This window comes from Leptosomus discolor, chromosome Z (assembly GCF_034619465.1).
Source record: "Leptosomus discolor isolate bLepDis1 chromosome Z, bLepDis1.hap2, whole genome shotgun sequence".
Lineage (NCBI taxonomy): Eukaryota > Metazoa > Chordata > Aves > Leptosomiformes > Leptosomidae > Leptosomus > Leptosomus discolor.
In genome coordinates this window covers 36,753,934-36,771,631 of record NC_141419.1, presented here as the reverse complement: position 1 = coordinate 36,771,631, position 17,698 = coordinate 36,753,934, and the positions used below count along the sequence as shown (strand labels likewise).

Sequence of the window (17,698 nt, the reverse complement as noted above, 5' to 3'; positions counted from 1 at the left end):
TTTAGATTACTATGGGCAACTCAGCACTTTTGTGAAGGTAAGAGTCATTGGCTATACCTCTAAAGTAATGTTATGCTTAAGTTACAATAGACACATAGCATGATCTCTTATTTCCACAAAAAAAAACGAATCACTATCAAAACCAAAGTATTTGGTGGTAATGAGCAGAGAACCGACCATATTGAATCTAAGCAAATTTTTATCAAATTAATCTCAGGAACTAATTGTAGTATCAAAGTATTCGGTATTGCTGGAGAAGTCTGTGATAGAAAAGACAAGCAACTTGATCCACCTAACTTTGACTGGTTAATCTGACATTACTTCTTAATTAAACAGTTCAGACAAAAAAAACCCTAATGGATAAAAATACAATTGATGCCTGATTTCATTCCTGATATTAGCTTGATAAAACGATTAAACATACATTATGCTTTAGTGTTCTGAAAGGTCTTTCACTTGTTATCACTGACTATTCAGATTTTTTAACTGTAAATTTAAATATTAGCAGGTTACAAATTTAAATGAGGTGAAAAAAATTTATTGATTTTTTTTTTCCTTTTAAGAGGAGTTCATCTATGCAATCTCCCCTTAACACTCTCTCCCATCCACAAGTCAGAGACAGGATACTGCGCTGGACATACCTCTTCAAACATCCCTACTGGAACAAGGTAAATCCACAAATCTCCAAGTTAGTCTTAAAAGTATTCACAGTTTCATTCATGTGACAAAATACAAGTTCTCTAGAGATAAAAAGCCAGTGTTGTTTAATATCTTCATTAATGACATCGACCGTGGCATTAAAGTGCACCCTTAGCAAGTTGCTGGGTTGTGCAGTCGAGATACCAGAGGGACAGGATGCCATGTAGAGGGACCTGGACAACCTCATGAGGTTCAACAAGGCCAAGTGCAGGGTCCTGCACCTGGGCCGGGGCAACTGCTGGTATCAATACAGGCTGGGAGAAGACATGCTAGAGAGCAGCCCTGTGGAAAAAGACTTGGGGGTACTGGTGGATGAAGATCTGGACATGAGCCACCAGTGTGCAATGCAGCCCAGAAGGCAAATCGCATCAAAAGAAGTGTGGCCAGCAGGTTGAGTATGGTGATTCTGCCCCTCTACTCTGCCCTCATGAGACCCCACCTGGAGTGCTGCATCCAGCTCTGCAGTCCCCAACACAAGAAGGACGTGAACTGCTGGAGCGTGTCCAGAGCAGGGCTATGAAAATGATCAGAGGGCTGGAGCACCTCTCCTATGAAGACTGGCTGAGAGACTTGGGGTTGCTCGGCCTGGAGAGGAGAAGGCTCCGAGGGCACCTTATAGCAGCCTTCCAGTACCTGAAAGGGGCCTGTAAGAAGGCAGGGGAAGAACTGTTCACAAGGGTTTGTAGTGATAGGATGAGGGGTAATGGTTTTAAGCTAGAAAAGGGCAGATTTAGGAAAAAGTTCTTTAATATGAGGGTGGTGGATCACTGGAACAGGTGGCCCAGAGAGGTAGTGGAAGCCCCATCCCTGGAGACATTCAAGGTCAGGCTTGATGGGGCTCTGAGCAACCTGACCTAGTTAGAGATGTCCCTGCTTATTGTAGGGGGGGCCAGACTAGATGACCTTTAGAGGTCCCTTCCAATCCAATACATCCTGTGATTCTATGAAATGAAAACTAGAGGAAAAGCTTTAATAATGAGTAACAAGAAGACAGATAAATATAGTTTATACAACAGGATCTGAGTCAATCCAGATCAAAATCAACATTTATCGAGGAACAAAGAAAGTTGAAAACACCTACACAAAGGCAGGTAGTGTCCTGAAAAGCAACAACTCTGGGAAGCTTTTAGGGGTTTCATTAGAGGACTAGTATCTCAGTATCAGTTTTTAAAGAATATGAAACAATTTAGACATGCAGACAGAATAAATACTGAAATACTACCTTAGGGTGTGGAGCATATTTTACAAAGAATATTAAAGTTGAAAAAGATACAGACATAAAATTAGCAAATACCTAGAACAAATGCTTTGTAATGATACTGAAGAATTCAGCTGATTAGGTTTTGTGTTAGAAAGCTATGGCTTACATCCATGTATCTCTAGATGGAAATACACAGTATCTTCATACTCATAGACTCTAAAATGTGTCTGAACGTGCAATCAGAAGAGTATGCAGCACTTGCCTGTTGATGTTTTTTCACGGAACTCTTCAAGCTTCATCAGAGTTGCTGATGTCAATTGCTCTAAATGTACATCTTTTGGAGGCCTGAAGAAATCCACTAAGCTATTTATTGTCATCTGTTAAAAGAAAGCAAAAAGAATATGTGGTAAATTTACTATTAAGTGGGATTTTTCAAGATTTACAACTTATTCAAATATTTACTTACCGCATCATATACTATTTCCAGTGGCTGTGATTCTATTCTAAGCCTCTGATCCGCTTTCTCATCCAAAGGATTAGTCTCAAACATTATGCTTAAGAGTGAGGTACTCTTGTCTGAATACATCGTTCGAGAAGACAGGAGACAGGGTGTACACTGTTCTCGGGACATGCCTGTAACTTCGAGTGAGGTAATTTTTGTTTCAAATCTGTAAAGAAAGGTAAACAGCATGTTCAGATGCAATATCCATCTGGCTAGGTACAATTAGACGGTAAGAATAAAAGGAACAAGCTGAAAGAAAGCAAAACAAAACAAAAAAACCAAACAAAAAACCCAACCACAACCTATGTCTACCCTACTTCAACTATAAATAGCTTAGTCTAAGGATATAGCACATATATTCATGTGCTAATTGTTTTCTACTTCACTATCTTTTGTGCCTATTAGACACCCTTGAGTAAATAAGGGGGTCCAATTTATTCACTTCATACACTTTTCAGGAGGACCTCAGATGTTAGGGCAGGGAAGACACGCAAATGGAAATTCTGTAGTATGAGCTTAGGAATTAGATGGCACAGTTTATACTGGTGAACAGAGATACAGCAGAGAAATAAACACCACAAGAGGAGCACAAGAGTAACAGGCTCACATACTCTGAGGAAGTATTTTCTTAGGTGTTGGATTTTTTTTTTTTTTTCCAATACCCTGTCCACCTCTTTAACAGCTCTCAGTTGAAGATCTTTGTTTCCCAACACTCAACGGAAAAGTGTTTCACTGTAAAAATAAAACATTTCCTTCCCTTTTTCTCAGTATAAAAGCATTACTAGGGCCATTTAGATGCACAGGGAAATAAACAGAAAAGCTGCAAGCAAAACATAAAAAAAATGTATGCATAAAACTCAGCATATCTTAGTATCATACACAGATTATATTAATATGCCCCAAAGTAGAGGGGACAAGGTTTAAAACAGGAAGGCTACCCTCCCCCAGAATTTTTAAGTCATTGTATTTGAAATGAAAATAAAATATTTCATATCCCTGTTTTTCATCATCTACTATGAGAGCACAAAACCAAGCCAAAATCAGTCACAGCTTTCTTCTGCAAATCTAAAAGCTCAACCAAAAACTCAAGAAGAATTTTTCAGTCATATTAAATGCCTATACACAAGCGGTTACGAGATCACCTTGCTCAGGTTAAGTTTCAAAAGGAGTCGCAGTCACTAATACAAGTTACTAACTGGATTGCTTGTACATAACAATGATAAACTGAAAAAAAAAGGAGAAAATCTGTATTGGCACAAAAAATTCTGAAGAGGGAGAGAACTTAATCATGGAAAGAGTATTCACTCATTTTGTCCATCAGTTGCAGCATGATTCTGTTCCTAAACTGCACAAGACATGACAGTGAAAAATGGAAGTTAAACATAACAGAACCTTAAAATGCCTATTAGCCGTCATAAACATTTCCTGAGGAACAAAACCAGTTTGATAGAACAAGTTTACCTTATTGCTTGTGCACCTGGTCGTTGGGTAAATACTGTACTCAAGCCAGTTAATGCAAATTCTACCAGCTCAGGAGTTTGCTTGTTTTCTCTTATTGATATAGACATGCTTAGTAATTTCACAGAGAACTTCATGGCTTCATACTAGATATACAGGAAAAACAATAACAGTGTATTATAAAATATGTTAATAAACATTTCAATACCATTTATGAAGCAATGAGAACAATAAATACCAGTCTGATACTATTTTTCCAGTGCTATAAATAGCTTGTATCATAGCTGGTGTAAAAGTAACTCCTAAATAGGGGTCAGAGTAAGAGTAGACTATGCTACAAACATACGACACATACAAGTGTGTCTCTACAACACATCTTTGAGATAAAGGGCCTCTGACGTAGAGCTGGAAGGCAGTCCTTTGTAGCGACCATGTTATCTGACAAAGATGACTTATCAGATCATTTCTGAATGGTTCAAAAATGTTGCTCTTCGCCACTATAGTCCTTCAATCACCTCTTTCCTTATATATTCATCTACTCTACCTCATGTACTATCACTCATATTTAAGATTCCGCTGAACCACTTAATGCAATTTCTTTAAAAGGTTCTGAATATTTTAAGAGGCTATATGAAGCATTTCATAACTTAAAACACAATACACTGCTTGTATGACCTTATTCTATCTTGAGTGAGGAAAATTTCATTCTGAACTTTTTCAGAATATCCAAAGTAAGTTCTATAACCACTATTCTGAAACTACATCTAAGGACGGTCTGTACTGCACAAAGCCAGCATGCAGTAACTTAATCAAAAAGTGTTAGAATGGTATTCAAATACAGAGACAGAACTTCAAGTAATTTTAAAAGCGATTTCCTATCATCTTTAGATTTTTATTAGTAGATAAAGCTACCAATTGTTTGGTATCATAGTCGGTTATGACTTACTGATTTTGGAAGGGTTGGATCCACAGCTGTTTCACTATATCCAATTGCTGCATAAAGTTTAGCCTTCTCTTCACTTGTCATCAGCTCTTCAAGGCCTGTCAAGTTGCAAGAGGTTAGCTAAACTCAATATAGGTATCTGAAAAATGCAAATATTGTTACACACTGTTCACTGCTTGGTAGCTCTATAACGTACAGTAGATGCTGTCAACACTGTCCTGAATTAGTAAAAGCAAAAACCCTGAGGTTTAAAGCACAGCCCTGAGTCTCCCAATGCACGCTCTGTTCCGCTTTCGTTCCGACCAAGTCTATTTCCTAGCTTGCTAACAATAGAGGAACCTTTTTGACTTACTTTCTACATTCCACAACCTTTACTAGGTGCCCTGTACTTAAGTGAATCAAACTCCAATGCACTGCATGAAACAGCCAAATTATAAAATGAACGGAAGTAAAATTGTTTACATCCCATTAACTGCTACTGTTTTCTAGCACTTGCTTCAAATCCCCATTCACAGTACTCCATATAGACAAATCCAAAAACAGTGGCAGAAGAAAGCACAAACTGAAGACTGTTCAGGAAAACCTATAGAACGAATTGTAAAATACCTCCGTAACATGCAATTAACAACTTCAGCAGCAAAAAAAGGATAAGAGAAAATGTAAACGTCAGTAATTTGATAGCCCAAATATTAAACAAATCCAAAGATCCATTGCTAGGGACCTATTATTCCAATAAGTCGTTATTAGTAACAGGAAAAAAAAAAAAGAATAAACAAACATACTCGAGCCCTTCACTTCTTGTTTTTGTTCATCCTTTTTTTCACCTGACCAGCTCCAGATCCAACTAAACCAGCCACCAGAATTTTCATCATCTTGTTTTACTCCTGGTCTGTAGATTTTCAATCCAGCTTTAGTTGCCTGAAATTTAAAAAAATACAAGTATTTTCTTCATGGCTCTTTTCCTAAGATAAATATAGATCCAAGACATGCTCTAATATGTCAAAACACCATTAGACATCCATTGAAAAGGCAACATATTATTTTTTAGTTTTTCTTCTAATAACTTTTTTAAGTACACAGTGCATCATCAGACCAATTCTCACTTGCACAAAATCCATCACCGTTATGAACAAAAAGAGCAAGCAAAAGGTAGCTAATTTTAAGTCAAAAAATGTTTCTTACACAGCGGATTTTCTCTCTAGCTCTCACCACAAAAAAAAATATTCCAGGAACCATTAAAAATACATATGTAAGCAATTAAATAGTCAGCACAGGCCAAATTTACTATATTTTTCATTTCAAGATAGATGTCCTAAGTAATAATAATTAAAAAAAATATCATTACTCTTGTTATAGAATATTTACTCTAAGAAATATAGAAAACTATTCCTGGATCTGATACATACAGCTACAACAGTAGGGAAGCCTTCCCTTCTCCTACATTCATCGTTTCAACAACTATGGGATGTCCTGTCTGACGTCAGTGATGATTCCAATATTGGGTCCTCAAAGAAAGTGCAAGCTACATCCAGACTTGACCACTAAGTTTGACATAAGGGACAGCAAACAACCATCAAGCAATCCAAGAGAGAGGAGTTCTCAAAACTGTAGCGGACCAAACTAATTATTTTTCATCATCACTAATATGATCTGAAAAGACATGAAAACTTGCAGAAAAGCCCTGAATTTACAGATACTCTAGTGAATGTGATATTCAAAGTGAGTGAGACAGAGATCCCTTCTCAGCATTCAAAAAAACACAAGATCTCTCTGCAACACAATTAGGGAATACATCTGGCTGTAAATCAGAACTTTTTAGAGACTTACCACATCTCTCCACCTACAGGCCAATGGAAGGCAGGACCCTCCACAAAAACATAAAGGCTTCTGAACTGATACTATTGATTCATCTCAGAGAGATGATGCAGAATGTCAGCTAAACAACACAAGGCCTCAAAAAGTTCAAACAAAATCCCGCAAAGTCTTCTTTATAAAGGATACTGCTTTCTTTTAGTCACATTGATTATTAATGGAGAAAGACCACTTCACAGACTCCAGAAAACCTATGCAGACTCCAGAAAACCTATGCAGACTCCAGAAAACCTATGCAGACTCCAGAAAACCTATGCAGACTCCAGAAAACCTATGCAGACTCCAGAAAACCTATGCAGACTCCAGAAAACCTATGCAGACTCCAGAAAACCTATGCAGACTCCAGAAAACCTATGCAGACTCCAGAAAACCTATGCAGACTCCAGAAAACCTATGCAGACTCCAGAAAACCTATGCAGACTCCAGAAAACCTATGCAGACTCCAGAAAACCTATGCAGACTCCAGAAAACCTATGCAGACTCCAGAAAACCTATGCAGACTCCAGAAAACCTATGCAGACTCCAGAAAACCTATGCAGACTCCAGAAAACCTATGCAGACTCCAGAAAACCTATGCAGACTCCAGAAAACCTATGCAGACTCCAGAAAACCTATGCAGACTCCAGAAAACCTATGCAGACTCCACTTCAGTCTGCCAGAATGATGCTCAGACACTACTCTAAAATGTAAACAGTACAATAACCTAGGAAAAAAAAGGTTAACAAATCAAGTGTAACTACTCAAGTCATATTATCTTGCCTAAATGTGATTATGTACTTAAAAGTATTCTGCATTTGCTGTATTCTGACTAACATTTGCAAATAGTAACAAAAGATTATGTTCAACATACCACATATACAGGTGTTCAGCCTACATAATAGGGTATCAGGAAGGAAAGGAATAAACTAATAGTCTAGGCTACTGGGGGGGCGGGGGGAAGCCTGAGGCTTTGGGTATAATCGCTTCCAATTTGACTTATCCTATCATCTTTCGACTATATTTTCCACAGTAGATCTTCCTCACCAAAAGTGGAAAGAAATTTATCCTCAATCAGTTATTCTGAAGTAGCAGTATATGGAGCTATTTAATATTTGCTTAATTACAAGCTGAAACTAACTATGTCTATAATAACAAATGTGAAATACAAGGAAAATAGAAAGACTGTATGATGCACAATTCAAACACTAAAACTAAAACGCATCTCCTTAAAGTCTCCACAGCTTCATATTGCAGTCATTCTTCGACTCTAAATTTAAATGATGAAATTTTACCTCAACTTCTGCTTGTTGCCTTGCTAGAGTGATGTTAAAAATATCCAAGGCCTTTTCGAATTCCTAGAAAGGAAGTAAGAAATAATTTTTTGAGAATTTTCATTTGGTTAGGTGTCACAGCTCAGTTTTACAAGAAACGACAGTAAACAACTCTTTCAGTGCAACCCAAGCTAATTTGCTCAAGATGAAAACTTAAAATAAACCTGGAAAATAAAAGCACATCAGTTAAAGTTTTTCTGCACTGCAGTGATTAATTTAAAAAATTACTTAATATGTTTGTGAATACTACTCACAGAGAAAGGTACTGATGAAGTTGCAAGTCTGGCCCCTGAAAATTTTATTTTAACCTAGTACTGACTTAAGACATGTAAACACTTAAGTTTATCAAAATAACAAGATTAACAATATTTAAGCCTTTAACAGAATATGGCTCACCTCCAACAATTTTAAGATTTCTTCATTAGGTTTTTTTGATGTTATCTTTGTTTTATACAACTCTTTATAGTTCTTCACTTGTTTTCTATGGTGCTGAATATGTTCCCATGACCACATTTGGAGCTTAGGTTGAACATTTACTTCAAGGATGCCATAAATAACATATTTCCACCTAAAAGCAAAGACAAATGAAGTATAGCTTACTTGTCTCTTGGTATATTGAAAAGACACCTAGAGCTATGCAGACTCCCACTAAATACAAATTCAAGTTGTGAAAGAGTGAAATCCCTTGTCTAATATCACACTTCTGATCAACAGAGGAACCTAAGGATTATACTTTTTCCATACAAAGCTGAGAGGTTGCCATTTCCTAAAATTAAAAAGTAACCTTGCACAAAAAGTGCTCACAAATATATACATATATATATACACGTATGTGTGTCCGTGTGTGTGCGCCTACGTGTGTGTCCATGTATGTGAAAAATCAAAACCTATTTGTAAGGAATCTTCTTAATAGAAATCAAATCTCTGCCACCTGTGTTGAAAAGGTTTGCCTATTTTCAGATAATAGCGATGCTCTTGTAATAGTACCTAACATACAGTGGGATTGCCTTCATTAAAACAGAGTTAGGATACTAAAATACTATTGGACATTTCTGATAATGGTCTTTAAGACAGCAAATGGAGGCTTTCAAATATTTTGTCCTCACCTTTGGTTTGAGGTCCTCATCAATGTTTTTTAATACTCCTAGCTTAAGAAAAACAAACAAAAACAAAAGGGAAAACTTTTTCCAGGAGGAAATGAGTTCTAACCTACTTCAGTAAGAACCAATGCCTTGGTAACTATTTATAACTACTTCAAAACTAACAAATTATTTTCAAAATCTGAGCTGGCCTACCATATCTTGGCATTGTTGTGCAATGGAACATCAGGTCTGTACTTCCTGTATGGCAGATTTCGAGTCATCATATCAATAGACTCAAGAAGCTCCATAACACTGAAGTACTAAAAAACAAATAAACAAAAAAATTCAAACTGAGTGTTATTGTCTTTCTGAGAACAACGTGAATCAAGCTTCTCTTTAAAAAGAAAATAATTTACAAAGGAAAACAAGACAAAGAAGCGAATTGACTCTAAAATTTCAGACTGCTTTTCTTATTATTCTTACAAACGAACTTTTTTACCGCACTACATACAACTTCAGAAAAATAGTTTATACCTGTGGCTTATTGAATTCAACAGTTATATCCTGTAAATGTACATCTAAATCCATTTTCGGTGATGAAAAGTCAACATCAGATCGAGGATTCATAAGGAGTTTGGCTCGAGCTGAAATTGGGCGGAATACTAAAAAACAGAAGTTGATATAAAAAGTGCAATTAAATTATTAAAGATTATGTATCATTTATGGCAATTATCAGATCAAGTTATGCCAAATTATTGATTTTAAAATGCTATATTTCAAAACATGAACACTTCATCAACACAGCTTAAAATATAATACGATCTATACTCAATTCCCAGTTGGCAACATTTGTGGAACAAATACTTGTGGAATATTTTTACAAAATTTCCTGTATGCAGTATTAAATGGCAGATATTTCAATTAATAGTTTCTATTTGCAACAAACCTAATTTTTTTGGCTATAAGCTATTTATAGTACAAGACAATTTTCAAACATAGCAGTTATTTCACTATAATAACTCTTACTCCATAAAGGTTTTTGATTTTTTTTAACATTCCTAATGTTTTACTGTTTGACAAATTATACTCACAACAGTGGATAAAACCAAACATTGCACATTTCTAAATCCAAGCCCAAGTAACCATGGAAAAAATCAATATGGATCCTACGTAAAGCAAAGCACATCACATGAAAAATATTCAGAGCAGAAACGTTTTATCTGTTCCACAATTTGGCAATATCAGGCATTCAATATAGCCTTCAGAAGCCATGTTTAGTTCAATTTTTCCATCTGTTTCAGCAATTGATCCAACAATAAGAATTTGTTTATTACTTCCATTTGTGTAAACCATATTTTTATCAAACAAAATGTCTTTGATTTCAGCAGAAATACTCATAGACCATCTGCATACTAAATATTCTAAATTCAGTGAAATATTCATGCAAGTGGAAATAGATGTTTTTGCAAGACGAAACCATGTTTACACCAGTTTACCTTTGTTGCATTTTAAGCCCTGTTTTTCTTGTGGAGCTTACTTTACTTTTACCTACATTTTTTGTCGTAGCACTTCTATTAATTTTCTCCCTGTATTTAGCTTCCTAAATTTCATTCTTCATCCTTCATATGTGTATTATGTTTGCATTTAGATCACTCAGAAGCAAACTTTGTGCTTAATATCTTTCTATTAATGTCTCAATCTAAAGAGTTGCTCTAAAAGAGACAGACTTTTCAGTTCACAGAGTATCAGCATAATGTAATTCCTTATCTGCATTTCTGATAGCACTGTTGAATTTTAAGAGTATAAATCCTGAATCCTGCAATTTTGCATCCAACTATTTTGAACTTCTATGTAAAGACTGAGACAAATGATGATGGTTGAGTGGAGCTAATGCAACTTTCAGACTAAAATAAGCAACACTTAAAGCCATACAACTTGCAATATGGCAACACTAAAAAAAAAAGTAAAAATGTTGGTGTTTCAGAGTTGTGTGATTACTGTTTCCACCTCTAATGAAGAAAGATACATTTTGCATAAGGCAGGTGACAACAGAAAACATTAATCTATCACTCAAACCAATCTGATTCAAAAACTCACATGATGCATGTATTATTGCTAAAATTCTTAAAGTAAGGAATTATCAATGGATGTGAAAAAATCGGGATTTACGTACAACATTCCATTGGGATGATACGCGACTCAAGACTCATATTTTAATCATAGACTTTTAAGGCTACAGATATGGTACAATATTCACTGTCAGAGAGTTATTCCTACAAAAAGAGCTAAACTGCACTCCTTACTAAGATTTTTGAATAACAGCGAGAGTAGCAAGCTCTGAGAGGCATTAAAAATCAGAAGTATACATGTATATTACAAATACAACTGAAAAATACCACTTACCAAAATCATAACCTTCTGGAATCACATTGTGGCTGGCAACTCCCTGTTTTAAGTTAACCTACACACACAATGGAGTTAAAAATAAGTTGCATGATAAAATTTTATAACATAGAATGTTAGTATTTTAATACAGGTTTCACACAATCACTGTGATACACAGTACAATTCAAATATTCATCTATGCTCTAAACAGAGTAAGACTTCTATTTTTAGCTAATAAAAATCACTGAACAGTAAGATGACCATATATTTTGTGTAGTTTTGAAACTGGCAAAAGACTTTTTTAACCTCCCCACATGGGTGTGGTACTTCCATCACATAAAGACCCTTAACATTTACTATTTTTCCTAAAAAAAGCTATTAGTAACAAGACAATTCCCCAGGACATTGACACAAATGGAAGCAGAACTGAATGTGATGCATGCTTCATGCTTCACAGTACGAACAAGAATGCTAGATACATTATCTCATGCTTTACTTACCAACGATTCCTCACAACCACCGTGGTAGAACATCTCCGATTTCACATTCCAATAAGCAAAAAGGTTATCCAGTCGTACAAGCTGGAAATACAACAGAACATATGAATTAATACCTACAAATTTTAGATTAATAATTTAGATTTCACAAAAACTGGATGAGTAAAAATATTCAGAATATTCCTATTTTTCAGCCTATACAATTACATGTTTTCTTGATCTCCCTTTCTGTGGAAGGATTCAGCCTGTTTTATTAACAATTCTTTCTTTAGCATACAGTTTATACTGTACCTTGTAGAACAACTTGGCAGTTTCATCATGTAAACATGGATTCCAATTCTTATCTGAGGTCTGAAATAAGAATTAAACAAAGTTATTCCAATATCTGCAATATACCAAAGTTTTATCATCACTGAAACAAACCCTGGAAAAAAGAAAAAGATAAGAATATTATCATAAGGAAACCCCACTGAAAATAATGGTACACCATCTTCTGATTTAAGATAATTAAGCCATTATTTTAAGTGGAAACTTGATAAGGCTACTTCCTCTTCAAAAAAATACACATGTGTACATGCAGCGACTGGCAGGCTGCACACAAGAACCAAAAGATTCTTTAAAATTCTGTTTTCAGTATTGCAAACTATTTTCCTTTACACCAATATTATTTTTAGGTAGGCTCTTTGGAAAGAGATAAGCAAGGGCCTAGACTCCTGCTATAATTCTGGAAGCAGCAGTTTAGTTTGAGCCCAACAGAAAAACTATATGCTATTATACTTTTTCAAGGCTAATATGCATTTCAAGAGTGATTAGTAAGAATACCAAAGCTTTTGTTCACTATGCAAAACTGGGAAGGGGCTGGCAAAAGCCTTTCAATGTGCTAGGAGCAAGCACTCATAAGAATTATTTCATTCAAGAAAACAACATTTACTTAGACATATTTTTTCTTTAAGACTATCAGTTACACAGCAAAAGCTACTGAATCAGAGCAATGCAGCAGAATCAGCATATTGCTGCTACCAGGTAGTCCTCGAGAAAAAAAGTGTACAGAGTCTGATGACTAAAGTGGAGCTGCAGATCAAAGAACTGAGCTCCAGTCTGAAACAAGATGCCATCCTCTTTCTTTCCTTTTTTTGCCTCCCCAACATCAATTAGTAACTTCCTTTTTTGAGGCTCATGGCAGTTTCAGCAAAATATTCATAGATTCTGAATAGCCACAATCCAGCAAAGCCTGGTACTTGACAACCACAAAGCACAGCAGGCAGAAGAGTAAGAATTTCCTCTCAAAGGTCCTTCTCAACGTTAGCACTTTCTTTGATGGCACCCCATCACAATACTTGTGCGGGATTTGACAAAGCAAGTCGTTACCATTGTGCATTGCTAACGATTATAGGTACGCTTCCATTAGACAGTATGTTACCAGACAGCAAAAAAATACACAAAAATGTAACTTAACCTATCAGTGTAGATCAACATAGGTTTCAGATGAAAAATAAAATTACCTGCAAACTTAGATTCTGAAGTGAAATCCCAAATGACAAGGGGTTATTCCGATTTGTGATCTAATAGAGCAGGGGGAAAATGGCAAAAAAAGGATTACCTTATGCTCAAAATTTAGATTTGGAAGTAAATAGCCAACAATATACTTATATATAACACGCATATATATATCTCAAAGATCTGACAACTAATCTTCTTTGTATCCAACCGTACACTTACAAATATAATTATGCTTTGGAATAAGCTTTCTATAATTATTTTTTTTTAAGACTATGAAATTTCCAAAACTTTACTAAGATGCATTCAATGTGGAAAATAGCGAGAAGAAATCAGACAGATTCCTAATTTCATGTTACAGTGCACAACGCCTTATACTGAGATATATAAAAATACTTACATCATCTTCATAGCGAATATGGATGTTGGAAATCTTCATCTGAAGATTTTTGATGACCTGAGTGACCAGTTTTTCTACAAAAGTGTCTTGTTTCTCTTCTTTTACTTTATCTAAAATTAAAGAAAAATAATTTAATATTTTGTTTGCATTAAAGTATTTTTAAAACTACACTAGAGAAAGCAATGTAACAAAAAACTTTGTATGATAAATACATAAATTTTCTATTACACTGTACTCTAGTTGTATGAAAACATGTCTCTTTAACTGCTGCATAAAGAATCAAGTTGTTCAAAAATATCACTTGTACCAACTGATACACAAGGTGGCCAATATGTATTTCTTGAAAGTACCAAAAGTTGAATTTAAGATGGTTAAGTCTTAAAACGTATCAAAGAACAAATTAAACAGAAACTTTAAAAAGGTGCAATCATAAAAAATTCTTTGCTATTGGAACCAAATTGTTTCTTAAGAAATAAGAGGAAAGAAAAAGCCAGGCAACATATGACATAAGCAAGCACTATTTATATCAGATCACATCAATGCTTGAACCTTTTTATTTTCAGGATGCCTGTTCTGCAATACTGATGGCAGCTACACCTAAAAATCTGTAACTAATAGGTTTTTAAGTATCAAGATGAAAACAGGAATCTAAAACACTTTAAGTGGCAAATCCATCATCTTTCTAAATTAGAATAAAGAAAGAAACAGCGTCACTTCCATTAGTTTTTCCTACTCTTACCTTGGTCAGCTATTTTCTGCTTTGCTTCTTCTATCCTTTGCAATTCCCTTTGTCTTGCTTCCAAAAGCTGTCTGGCTTCTTTTTCAGCATCATATTTTATGCCTAAATACACAATGTAAAAACATATCATAGACAAAATCTTACACATTTTTGGAAGATGCTATTTCAAACGCAACAATTTTCACATTTTGTTATAGCTACATAACAGCAAAAAATCAGGTGACTAAATGTAAACTACTGAAAGATATCCCATTCCCATTATGTAACTATATTTGCTAGAAGTAGCTACTAGGAGTGAAGCTCCTGAAAACAACATCAACCCATTCCAGATACTTCTGAAATCCCACCAATCTACATTGATTTTTTTTCTCTACATTAACTTACTGGCTGTGGGCACAATAAGCAAGTAAACTCCATCAAGAACTGCCTCAACAGGTTGAGTATAAAGGTTTTGCCATGGAATCTGTAAGTTAAGTTGACCTACAAACACAAAAGGAAAAGGCTGAGGTACACACTTAAATAGTTGACTGGAAGGAAAAAAAAAAAAAGATTAGAAAGATAATCAACATTAACCACAAAATCTCTGAACAGCTATTACACTGGACAGAAAAAACACTGCATCTGAAGCACACGTCCTTTGGGTCATTTGTTTTACACAGCACACAAATGAGTATGAGGCAAGTTTTTCCATGAGCAGAATATTAAGTCTATAGGTCCTCTCCTTACTTCACCAAATTATAGTCCTTCTTCCCAACAGCAGCCTCTCCCTCCTTGCAAATCCACTGCTGCACCCTCATAAACAAGAAAAGCATAGGGAGCTCATAACTGGTCAGCTAAATACTCCCAACCCCAGAATTTTTAATACACATTTTTCTTTATTTTTCTGTGGAAGAGAGTCTTGAAGTAGTGTGTATGTTTTGTGAACATGGGGACCCTGAGGTTAAAGCATCTCGCATTCTTCACACAAATGCCAACTTTAATAAACTATGAAATCAGTCACAGGAAAACAGACACTTCGAGGGTAGATGTAAGCGAAACATAATGGCTTTAGACTTAGCCTGCCTCAAGAAATCACTAAATTTTACACAACAATCAACTCACAATGAGAAAACTTTTTGTATTAGCAAAAACAGGGAAGGAGGATAGAAAGGGAAGTGGAAGGCAAAATCAGTTGTGGAGTCTTGCACAAGGGATGAGATCCAGTCCTGCTCGGTTGCTCATCTTTGCTGTGTTGGGTTCTTCCCTCATTAATATTAAAGCAATTAGACAAGACTCCCATATATTTTAACTTCACCATCTCAGCTCAAGAAAAGGAGCTTCTTCAAACAGTTTTGTTTTGTTTTCAGAAAAGACAGCCTTCAGAGTGTACAAAGCATACAAATCAAGGAAACTAGGAAAATTACCTGCTTAGGATGCCTAGGGCCCCTTGAAAGGAAAAGTAGTATACTCTTGCATGGGTGTATGATAAAATGTAAACTTACCAATATGTCCTGCTTTAACTTTAAATGGCACATCCAGCTGACTCTGAAAGAAAGTGTTTCAGAACATTTAAACTCATTTCAGCAACTTGTGATATGTTCCCATATAGGGAAAAAAAAAAGATGATAACCTTAAGAACAAAGTTACCTTCCAACCACTGAAAAAAATCCCATTCAATATAATGGAACAAGCAAGTGTTTGGTCACTAATTTAGACTGTTAAGCCACGCTAAGCTAAATATAGTTGCAAGAGCAAGTTTCAGCAGCTATAGGGAGAAAAAAAAAAAAGCCTTTCAGTATGGCTTTTGACCTAAACATACTGTTTTAGCAATTGCTGAGAGTTTGGTTTGTTGGTTGGTTGGTTGGTTGGGTTTTAGTTGTGGTTTGGTTTCTTTTGGGGGGGGGTGTGGGGGGGTGTGGAAGCTAAATGAAGCCAGCAAACACCTTCACCTTTAAATTTAATCTCAAATTAATTACACAATCCACACAGTTGCAGAGAAAACAAAACAGTAAGCTTTCACTTAAAAGATACTGCAACCTAAAATAAGAACCAAAAAAAAAAAAACCCACGTACAACCCAAAACATCCTTCAAGAATCACTTTTGCAACAGTTTTATTTTTATTTTCACTAACTTACCAGAGCATTTTCTTTTATTTCAAGATTCTTCAGGGCTACAGCTCCTAAAAGCAAAGAAGTGAGCAAGTAAAACTACGATAAGCAAGGTAGTAGTTCTGCACAGTAAACATCCCAGCATCTGAGTCAGAAGACCTTGATCTGTGGTTCTTCAACTCTTTGCTGCGGAAGATATCCACAACATACACCTCAAATATGCATGAAAGATGATTAAGAACACACTGTTCATGCATGCTACAAAATAATATGTGATATTTTCTCATGGAGCTTGCATGTCCATGGAAAAGAACCTAAAATTCCTCAAAGTAAAAATGTTAGAAATGACTGTCACACTTTCTAAGGACCCATTTTGAAATTAAAAGTTTGCTTCTGTTTCCTCAACCATCTGCTTCCTATGCTTGTGGAAATCTAGCAACATTAAATTTAGAGTAAATTTTTAGCCCTCAAAAGATCTTACATCTGCAAGTTATATTTATAGGCTTATAAAGTTCACAGGAAATTTCAGTAAATCTAATTTTTAAATGTCTTAAGACAACAATAAATTCAGTACTCTGTAAACACAGAAAATTTGAACTGCAAGGTCTATTTTTACAACATCCTTGACATCGGACACTTGTCGTAACAAAAGAACATTGGAAAGGACCAAGAAACTCATAACTTCAAAACATGCATATTGTTCAAAGAAAAATCTTCTGCAAATCCTACAAGGACAGAACACCTGCAACGGTTGCCTTCAAATTAGTTGTATAGTGTTAACAAACACACACGGAACAGACACCTAATATAGCTGAGCAAGGGTGTAAATGAGATTCAGGAAAATAGAAGCAGATTACAGGCCTGGAAAGGAATACAACTTGAGACTGCAAATGAAGATTTGATTGACCCAGTAATGCTTTCTGTTTGGGGATGCAAGTTAGGAAAGGCCAAACATGGGGGGAGACAGGAGCTCCAACTGCAAGGAATATTGTTCAGTTATATAGTGCTAATGGCATTAGACTACT

The 17,698-nt window shown here is 35.6% G+C and overlaps 1 protein-coding gene across 2 annotated transcripts in view; it reads right to left on the bottom strand.

The window, feature by feature from the left end:
* The window catches only part of VPS13A (vacuolar protein sorting 13 homolog A), a 108,453-nt gene that overhangs the window by 83,393 nt on the left and 7,362 nt on the right, over positions 1 to 17,698 (bottom strand). For both annotated transcript variants that reach the window (XM_086479474.1, XM_086479475.1), the window contains exons 2-19: positions 16,701 to 16,744; positions 16,067 to 16,109; positions 14,970 to 15,065; positions 14,586 to 14,687; positions 13,847 to 13,956; positions 13,452 to 13,511; positions 12,241 to 12,300; positions 11,953 to 12,033; positions 11,471 to 11,528; positions 9,602 to 9,729; positions 9,281 to 9,387; positions 8,382 to 8,553; positions 7,947 to 8,009; positions 5,586 to 5,721; positions 4,807 to 4,901; positions 3,864 to 4,006; positions 2,367 to 2,568; positions 2,163 to 2,277 (exon numbers count right to left, since the gene is read on the bottom strand). In XM_086479474.1, the coding sequence (XP_086335600.1) occupies positions 2,163 to 2,277; positions 2,367 to 2,568; positions 3,864 to 4,006; positions 4,807 to 4,901; positions 5,586 to 5,721; positions 7,947 to 8,009; positions 8,382 to 8,553; positions 9,281 to 9,387; positions 9,602 to 9,729; positions 11,471 to 11,528; positions 11,953 to 12,033; positions 12,241 to 12,300; positions 13,452 to 13,511; positions 13,847 to 13,956; positions 14,586 to 14,687; positions 14,970 to 15,065; positions 16,067 to 16,109; positions 16,701 to 16,744 (1,815 nt within the window). The remainder of the gene's footprint in view (positions 1 to 2,162; positions 2,278 to 2,366; positions 2,569 to 3,863; positions 4,007 to 4,806; positions 4,902 to 5,585; positions 5,722 to 7,946; positions 8,010 to 8,381; positions 8,554 to 9,280; positions 9,388 to 9,601; positions 9,730 to 11,470; positions 11,529 to 11,952; positions 12,034 to 12,240; positions 12,301 to 13,451; positions 13,512 to 13,846; positions 13,957 to 14,585; positions 14,688 to 14,969; positions 15,066 to 16,066; positions 16,110 to 16,700; positions 16,745 to 17,698) is intronic.